At 37.3% G+C, this 9622-nt stretch overlaps 1 protein-coding gene across 1 annotated transcript; it reads right to left on the bottom strand.

The window, feature by feature from the left end:
* Positions 1-6827: 6827 nt before the first annotated feature.
* Positions 6828-7613, bottom strand: LOC100732621 (cyclin-dependent kinases regulatory subunit 1). Its single transcript, XM_063259047.1, has one exon. The coding sequence runs from the start codon at positions 7544-7546 to the stop codon at positions 7307-7309; it is 240 nt and encodes a 79-aa protein (XP_063115117.1). The 5' UTR covers positions 7547-7613; the 3' UTR covers positions 6828-7306.
* Between the last annotated feature and the right edge of the window lie 2009 nt (positions 7614-9622).

Genomic DNA, 9622 nt, shown 5'->3' with positions numbered 1-9622 from the left:
ATCTCATTTGTCTAGATTTGTTTTACCATGGGTTTTAAATCATATCCCCCAAATAATTTCCTATTCCTACATTGTAAAGTATTTCCCTTATATTTCTTCTAACAGTTTCATCATTCCAAATCTGCATTTACACCTTTGACCCATTTTATGTTGATTTATGTGCAATGTGAGAGATAGGAATAATCTGTTGCATGTGGATATTCAGGTTCACATAAATAGAGAATCTGGAAATAATAAAGGAAAGTTTGGGGAAGAACACAAGGCTATGTGACTAGAGAGTAGAGAGTTGTGTACAGATTCTGAATATGAATGGATAGCTAAATAGAGGATAATAGGATTAACCTGGCAGCTTTATTCCCCAAGAAGAGCTCCTGGTAGGTATGAGTAAGGAACAGGCACTTGAACTTCTCTAGAGTTCAGAGCCTGAAGGGAAAGCATTGAGTTTGAATCAATTTTCTATGCATTGAGCTGACACCCAGGGTGTCGATAGGTGCCTTTGTGTATGTGTGTGGACATGCAAGTGTGTTCATGTGCTTGTACTCCTATGCAAGGCTGAGAGCCCCAGAGTGTGGCAGAAGTCCTGTTCTCTGAAATCTTGGCAACTTCTGTTCAACACATATTTCACTGACTGCTGAGATCACTAATCATGAGCACCTCTGTGTCAGACACCGTGGGCAGAGCTATGCAGAGAATGTGAGGCACAGGGACATAGACTTGAAGGGCAAACATATACTTTGAGACCATATCATCAAATGAAATAACTCAGACACAGAAACGTATATGTCAATCGATTCTCTTACATCAAAAACTCAAGGTGCAGAAATAAAAGATAATTAAGAAATAGGGGGATTTTTTACAAAAGTAAAGGGGATCAAAAAATGGAAGGAAAGGTTGAGTGGCAATGAAAACAAGAACTAAGATATGTTGTACCAACTCCACACGAGGAATGTAATCATTGCAGTCTCCAAATATGTACCAAAAAATAAAAATTCAAAAAATTGCTTGATCAGTTTAATTGAATTTTGAATTTCATACTATCTTTTTCTCTTAAAATGTATAACATAAAGACATATTCTACAGCACTTATACTGAAACAAAAAAAGGGCAAAGACACAAAACCATATTTCTAGAATCCTTTTCAGCTGGAAAGCACAATGAATAAGTTCTCTCATTGACAAGTGAAGGAAGGGAATTCTAGAATCTCATCTTTAGCTCAGCAGAGAGTATTTGTTTGTTTTATTCCACACAGATTTTAAAGAATTCAAGCAAAAAGCTGGAATTGCCCCATGGATTCTCTTTCTATCTCATGTTTTCTGATACCAACAGATGCCCAAGGTTATTTCTGTTATAAAAAGGTTGATAACCTGTAAGAAGGAAGCTCTTTTTTAAACCTGCAGCTAGAGAAGAAGCTAAGGCCTTTGTGTTATGAGATTTCAGAGAGCTGTATAGGCACAAATAGTTTCAGAGAGCCAATTTTCAGGTATCCAAAATCCTGAAAGAAAATTTCTTCTGGAGAACTAATTTATTCTGATTAATGACTCCATTTTCAAAATAGAACTTCTAACCATTTTTATAGAATAATTATGGGTTTTTCATTCATCCTAAAACTTAAAAGGTACATGTAGGGCAATGTTGTCTTAAGATAAAAATCTAGTTCTACTGAAATGCAAAGTTAAAACACTGGCATTAAACCATCTATCTTTTCCAGTATTAAAAACATTTGTATTGAAGTAAAGATCAGCATTAAAAACTACTTGTTTGGCCACTGTTGAATGTTCCAAATTCAAGCTGTCCAAATGATACAAGTTGATGGCATTGATTATTTAAATTGTAACTAGAATACTTTCCAAAACAAATAAAGTATTCCAGATAATACTGAATAAAGTCAAAGACACAAAAGTTTTATGTGATTTCTATCAGGTTTAATATGCTTAATTTAATGAGGTAGTTAAAGTTTATTCTATCAATGCATAAAATTTTTATTCCAATTATTGTAAAACCTCATCGTATTTCATTTGCTAAAAGTACTTACTGTTTTAACTTTCCATTATCAAAGGATAATCTCATTTAAAACTATAAAATCTTTAATATGTCAACTTACGAATATGCAAAGAGAAATACATAAATTTCAAACTGATGTTATGAGATACCTAAGTAAGAATGTTTGATGATTGCAATTTTCTTTCTAGCTTTATTTCATCAAGGTTGAGATCCATGAGCTCCTGAGAGAAGGTAAATTCTCAATGGCTTCTTTATTTCATAATAAGAATATGAGTTATGTTGAATATAGAAAAATGTTTTACTCTATTTTCTTATGGGTATATCCTTGTTTTTCTCTCACTGGTAGAAATTAAGTTTCCATTACTTTTTGGTATAAAGGGCACTGGTTTCAGGGCTCAACTCTAACTGTTTTAAAATTAAGAACTACCAAAGCCTTTTACTTAAATGTGAAATAAAATTGGAAATATTAATGAATGAGGACACTTTCTACCAATAATAGTATTTTTCCTACTGTTTTTATAAAGAACAAATCATATAACAATTAAAGTAAGGTCTTTGGAATTCAGATATCTGAGTTTCTAATTGTAGTTCTGTTGCTTACCAGATAAAATACATAAAACTAGTGATTCACTTAAAATAACAAGCAAAAAGTGTAAAATGTTGCATCTACATTTTAATGCCAAATTATTCTTCTCTTCTTTGAGAACAAATATTTCTCTAGTATGGCTCATTTGTGCTGTCTGCAAACCTCAGAGTATATCTGAAAATACTGATCTCCATTGTCTGGGCTCTGTTGTTACCCTTGCACAATCTCAGGATGGATTGTACCCAGTGATGTCATAATCCTTTATACACTCACCTGGGTTCCCACAACTTCACCAAATATGCAATTGTATACATGGAACTCTGGCACTGCAAGCATTTTAATTATTTTCCAAGGGGAAGTTTAAGTATGTTTATAAACCTGCCAAAGTCAGTAAACTGAGCAGATTCTCTTCTGAAAGGGGAGAGATAAAAAGTAGAAGGATCTGCAGGAGTGATTTCCAGTCTCACATACGTAGTCATAGCTTATCCCCAGAAAAGTAACTGCATGCATGGCTAAAATAAAGAACAGCAGTTGCTTCTGCATTATAAGGTTATCAGAAATTAGATATTTATATCTTTCCTAAGTTTTCAAAGTGGTCACTGGTCAAATATAATTTCAGCTTTTGCTAACCAAGTACTAATTAATAGTCTCATTCTGTCCTCTAACTTCTGGCTGCTTTCTGAGTCCTGGTCTTATCTTTACTCCTTTTGGTCATTTCTGCCAAAACTAAGCAAGTCAAAATTACACCAGGTACAACCAAACTGAGATTTTAAATAGATATAGGTACAGACATATATATATATATATATACCAAATACATACATGAAAAAGAAGATACAGATAGAAAAATAGGATGCATATTTGTATTTACCTTACAAAATACCAAATTTAGAGTCTTACCAAATAATCTACTAGAACTTTTTTTTTTCCTTGAGACTAGTACTTAATAGAATAAAAGGTTTAAATTTCATTGATCTTAAAATGAGTTGTACAATGGGAAGAAAGAGTTAATAAAAATGGGTTCTCAAAGATAACACTGCAAATAGTTTCCTCTGTTATCAGACAAATGAAGAATAAGAGAAAAAGAGGACAAGCATGGAGAAAAAATTTACTCTTTCCCAAAAGCTCTTTTTGAAAATTACTTGGAGACTTAGAGACGCTGTTGATTTTAATTAAGTGCTCATTAGATTGACAAACTTTTTACAAAAGTGATCCTGCTTGCCATGTGGGTTTTCATTTGCTCTCCTGGCTTTCATTCTAAATTACTTTAGAACCCATTCAGAATAACTTGTTTATTCAAGGGAAATTACTCATAACCCTTTAAAGAATTCAGATAGAGTTTATATCCTGTGGTTACTGCTTTATTATTTTTACACAGTTTTATAATTTTCACTGAAATCTCTTAACTCCTCCCAGCAATGTCAAAGTCCTCCCAAATCGAACCTAATTCCTTTGGTACCAGTGGGGAAATAACTTTTAATCTTTGAAATCTTCAGAGTTAGACATCAACTTAGACATAATTGAATAGAGTCCTAGAAGCTACAAATAGACCCAAACAACTCAAAATTTTTTCTAATTATTAATTTTCACAGGAAAATACCCGAATGAGGTATTTATAAATAGCCATATTAATGCTATTTTCTTAAGGAACATTTTACTTTTGAAAATACTTTGATATAGAATTGTCTTAAATACTCTCAGCCTTCCAAGACTAAAAAAGAAGAAAGCATAATATTAAATAAACTGTTGTGGAAGGAAAAGCATTAGGATATCATTCTAGGCCTGATACAAAAAGACTATTTGTTATAGTTAATAAAATATTGTGGTAATTGTTCATTTCTTGGATTCTCTCTTAAAGATATATGCTTCTCTTCGTTAATTGTAATATTAAAACTTGTTGTATTCATTAATATTAAATGTTGTATTTTAAAGCATGAGATTTAGAAGCCAGAAATACACTGACAACTTTCTGTATCGTACTCGTTGCTTTTAGATCTTTTGACTAAGTTGGGATTAATGTATGAATATATGCATCATTTGAACAAGCTGAAAGTTATACTTAAATGGCTTTGTAGGATATCGCTTCTGGCCTTGTGGATTTGCCTGGATATACAGTAATAAATGGATTTTGGTCTTAGTAATCTGTTATGTAACTTGGAAGCATGAAACTCCTAATAAATAATTAAAACACTAATTTAAAATGTAATGTAATGGGAATAAATAATTTTATAATTCTTAAAATGTCTAAAATGTTCTATATCATATATGATGTTATGTTACTTGAATTTTTGGCTCTCTCTCTCTTTTTTTTTTTTACTTCAGCAAAACATTAAAACAAAAAATGAGATAAGATGTCACAACAACTGGAATACCTAAATTACAAAAAAAAAGAAAAAAGAAAAAACTGACAACCACAAAGATGGGTACAAATATGAAACAAGTAACCTTTTATATTTCATTCACATGAATATGAAATGGTACAACCAGTTAGGAAAATTGTGTCTGATTCTTCATAAAATTAAACATATACTTAATTGATGAATTAGTAAATCAACTGCCAGATATTTACCAACTGAAATGAAAGCACATGTTTACAAATAAACTTGAAAAAAAGTGGTTCATAGCAATTTTATCCACAATAGCTTGTTGGGAGCCGCAGCCCCGAGCCCGGTCGCTTCACTTGGCGGACGTGAGGCCTGTAGGAAAGAGCAAAGCCTGAGGTAGATTACCCCTCCCATCGAGCACGTTAGTTTCCTGCTTACCGCGTAAGCAACCCGCTCAACAATATAGTCTGCCTGGCAACTGATGATGTTAGCCAATCAGCTTGCCTTGCTTACTTTAACATGATTGGACACTGTATCCGTATATATACTGGTGCCACCCCTGGGGGGGAAGAAGAAGCCCGGAAGTAGAAGCCCAGAAGGAGCCGCGGGGAGCGGACCAAAGGAGGCTTTGGCTGGGAGCGATCCCAGGGCAGGCTGTACGGAGAAGGAAAATAAAAGAAAAGGTTGTCCACTGCCAGACTTTGTCGTGTGTCCTTCCTGCCGGCCAGGAGCGACATCGACATTTGGTGGCCCGTACGGGGACTGATCAACCCCGAGACACAGCGGTGGTGTGCAATACTCCAGCGTGGTGCTGCCGGACAGGTGAGTTGGGGATAAGCCTGGGCTCTGGGTGGCGCGCACCTACAGGGCTTTTAGACTCCCCTCAGGCTCACGCGTAGGTGACGGGTTCTTTAAGTCACACGTGGTGAGTTACAGCCCTTAGAGGTTAGAGATGGGTAATTTACCGAGCGCGGAGGCGCGGCCCTTGGTAAAGGCCCTTAGAAAGCTTTTAAAAGCTAGAGACCTCAGGGTAGGTCAAAAAACACTGGAACTATTCATAGCAGAGGTAGATAGGGTAGCTCCCTGGTTTTTACCCACGGGGCATTTAAACCTGCCGTCATGGGAGAAGTTAGGCGGGGACCTCGCCTCGGCGGAACTGGAAGGGGATATTTCGCCGGCTATTCGCCCCCTGTGGGAAATGATACATGCGTGCCTTGAAGGGGAGGGGAAGGGGTTCCCGTCAGCAGTTAGAGACGCGGAAATCATAGACGCACGCAAGGCTTTTGAGCAGGCAAAGTCGGAATGCTCTCGGGAGGGATCTGTCCAGGGGGAAAAAATCCAGGGAAAGATAGAGGACACCCAAGCTCTAGAGTCCTCCGACTTAGATAGCGAGGAGGAACCAGAAGGTGGGGCAGGAAGCCGAGAGGCCAAAAACCCCTATGCCGAGTTGCGCCGTGAATTAGAATTGTGTGCGTGCGCCGCCCGGGAAAAGCAGAGAGAGGAGAAAGGGCTCCTGAGCGCTCTCTGGCGGGGAGGAGACAGAGAGCCATCTGCCCCGCCCTGGAGCTCTTTTCCAAAAGCGGCTCCCCGCCGAGAGGCCGCTACAGGGAACCCTCCCTTCTCTCAGCCGGCACAGGAAGTGACGCCCCGTTCCACTCTGTCGTGACCGCCGTCTTATGACGTTGTGCCGCGGGGCGGACGGTATTTTCATGGGCGGCTACTCTGCCCAGCAGGCTGAGAAAAACGCCGGTCGAGGAAACGGGGCTGGGGATTTAGCTCAGCGGCATAAGCGCCTGCCTTGTAAGCAGGCAATCGCGAGTTCGATCCCTGGTACCAATAAAAAAAAAAAAAAAAAAAAAAAAAAAAAACGAAAAAGACCAAAAATAAAAAAAAAATAAAAATAAAAAAGGGGGAGATTTTTTTTTTTTTACAGATTATAAAAATTCTTTAATCAAGGCTTTAACATTGAACAAATTTCTCAAATAAAATGGAAAATTCTTAATACATTGAAACACAAATCCATAAATCACCATACATATAATACCCAGCAGGAAAACACAAAATAACAAGTCTACACAATCCCCATAAAAGCTACGGTCTGCTTCTTAGATGCTTCTTCCACCTGTCAGGTGTGTTCTGCTGGAAACAGAGCACACCGTGGCTTCTAGGGTCACTCTCTGCTGAAACTGCAACCCACAGAGACTCACATGACAGGGCTGTGGTGGTGGTGGCTCTACTCAAGAAGCAAAGCAAGGCAGTCACCAGCACAGTGTATTGAACATCTTTTAAATATCAAAGTGAGAAATGAGAAGGCAACATAATCATATTATCAGAAAGATGTCAGGCAGGAAGGACAGCTGTGGAAAGCTTGTGGCTGAAAGGTAACTTGCCAGCTTCATTTGTTTGGTTTCTTGGGTAGTGGCCGTCGGAACAGCAAGATGTGCGGCTCTGGTTCATGGATCATATAATGGACCCATCCTTGACTCTGCTGAACACCAAGATTTCTCCATTCAGATTCAGACATCAAGTGGGTTTTAGGGACCAGCTTGGCTATATCCTTGGGCAACATGACATGCCTGTATTCAAACTCCTCGTCGTCGTATTTGTCCGAATAATAAATTTGTTTATGAGACATGGTCGCTCTGTTTGCCGGCCTTCAACCCCACACCACCAGCCTCCAAACTCCTAAGCGACAACAACCCGCTCTGTAAGATAGTCTGCCTAGCAACAGCTGATGTTAGCCAGTCAGCCCGCATCGCGCGCTTTGAACTGATTGGCTACTGTTGCCCTATAAAAGTGAATGCCTTTCCCGCCACGAGAGGAAGCACAAAGAGAGATAGAGAAAGTCCACCGGCGAGAAAGGGCTGGTGACAGAGAGGAGGCCTCGCGGGGCCCACGTGGAGACAAATAAAGGCAAGGTTGCACACTGTAAAAAAAAAAAAAAAAAAAAAAAAAAAAAAAAAAATCTCCCCCTTTTTTATTTTTTTTATAAATGTGCGCATCGTAGCCCTTCCTGGACTGGGTGCAGAGGCTTATTCCCTATGCGTAGGCCCACCGTAGGTCCTTGGCTTAGACCCTGGTCGGCCGTCCCATGGTCTGCCAAGGCCCTGAGGCCCTCGTCCTTTTTCTAGGGCCAGGCACAATCAGGGGGCAGGAAGCAGGCGCCAACTTGACTCACTCAATGGGAGGGGCAATCTAGCTCAGGCTCCGCCCCCACCCACAGGCCCTACGTCCGCCAAGTAAGGCGACCCGTGTCGGCGGCTCCCAACATCAGCTCCAAACTGTAAGCAAAAGGAAATGTTCCTCGGAGGAAAATGGAGACATAAATTAATTTGAACTTACTCATTTGAGGATTATTCACTAATTTTAAAAATGGATGCCTGATATGAACAGTGCCATCAATCGATCTTAAAAATATATCCACTGAATAAAACAATGGCGACAAAACATAATTTGTGTCTCCGGTTTTATGACATTCAAAAATAAGCAAAGCTAATTTTTAGTGACAGAAATCAGACATCTTATTTTTTTTGCCATTGAGAACTGACTAGAAGGTGCATTAGGAGACAAACCTCTTGAAGTATTTCCAATGTCTACTATCTTGATTGGGGTGGGACCTGAAAGATTACACACATTTCTCCAATAACACACCAGATTGTAAACACAGCTACATTATTTAAATTACTTCATTAAATTTATGTTTATAATCTGTGAAATTCTTTAAATATACCTTAAATTCAATTTTTAAATATGTGAAACAGTGATTATTTTATCCAATTTGGCTTTTCATTCATTGGAAATACTCCAGAAATTCATGTTACTGATATATATTTAAAGGCAAGTTAAGACTTAACTTTTATTATTAATAAACTAAAATACTTATAAATGATTAGTTTCCAGGAAAATTCTGTAAAAATTCAGGTCATGAAAAAATTATGTGTTTGTTTGTTTTGATGATGTTATAACACTGAGTTAAATTTCACTCTATGTTTTATTATTTAATCCTAAAACTAAACAAGACAACATAAATTATTTTAATTTCCAACAAAAATGCATTTTGTCATAAGATGAATTTAAAATTAACTTAATTGTATGGCTCAGATGCTAGTTCAAAGGATGATTTAAAATGTTCTTACATATTATGCATATAATAAACACTGGTCATTATTTATGAAATGTCTTAATATAATGATATAAAATAAAAATGTAATTGCACATTTAGTTATTATATCCTATTCTAACCTGAATAGATGATTTCAAATACTCAATTATTTTGATATATGCTGCCATGAGACTAATTGTTTGGATGATCTTGGTTGAGTGTTTTCATTTCTTTTTTGATTTTACCATTTTTTTTTTCTGTTCAGACGCAACTCAGGTTTCTATTTTCTGATAAAAAGGTAATTTAGTGAGCAACATGATGGTCTATAGCTATATGAGACATCTAACTTTCATATTCCCAATTTCTCATCATAGTTGTTGAAATTTACTTGTTCTGAACTCAGAATGGTAAGGACGACCTTCCATTAACTAGATTAAACTAGGTACCCATGATGAAGTGTGGCTTTGCACACTGCTGTTTTTCCATAGCATGTTAATATCAATATATGTGAGTACACCCTAGCATGAATTTTTAAGAAATGTCTTTGGGCAGAATTTCTGTAATAGCAGATTTTCCAGGTGGACTATGTATATATTAGTTTTCTACCTA

This window comes from Cavia porcellus, unplaced genomic scaffold (assembly GCF_034190915.1).
Source record: "Cavia porcellus strain 051 isolate PalLab524CR breed Dunkin Hartley unplaced genomic scaffold, mCavPor4.1 scaffold_12, whole genome shotgun sequence".
NCBI classification, from domain to species: domain Eukaryota; kingdom Metazoa; phylum Chordata; class Mammalia; order Rodentia; family Caviidae; genus Cavia; species Cavia porcellus.
The sequence above is the reverse complement of the archived record's forward strand: the minus strand, read 5'-3'. Positions and strand labels throughout refer to the sequence as shown.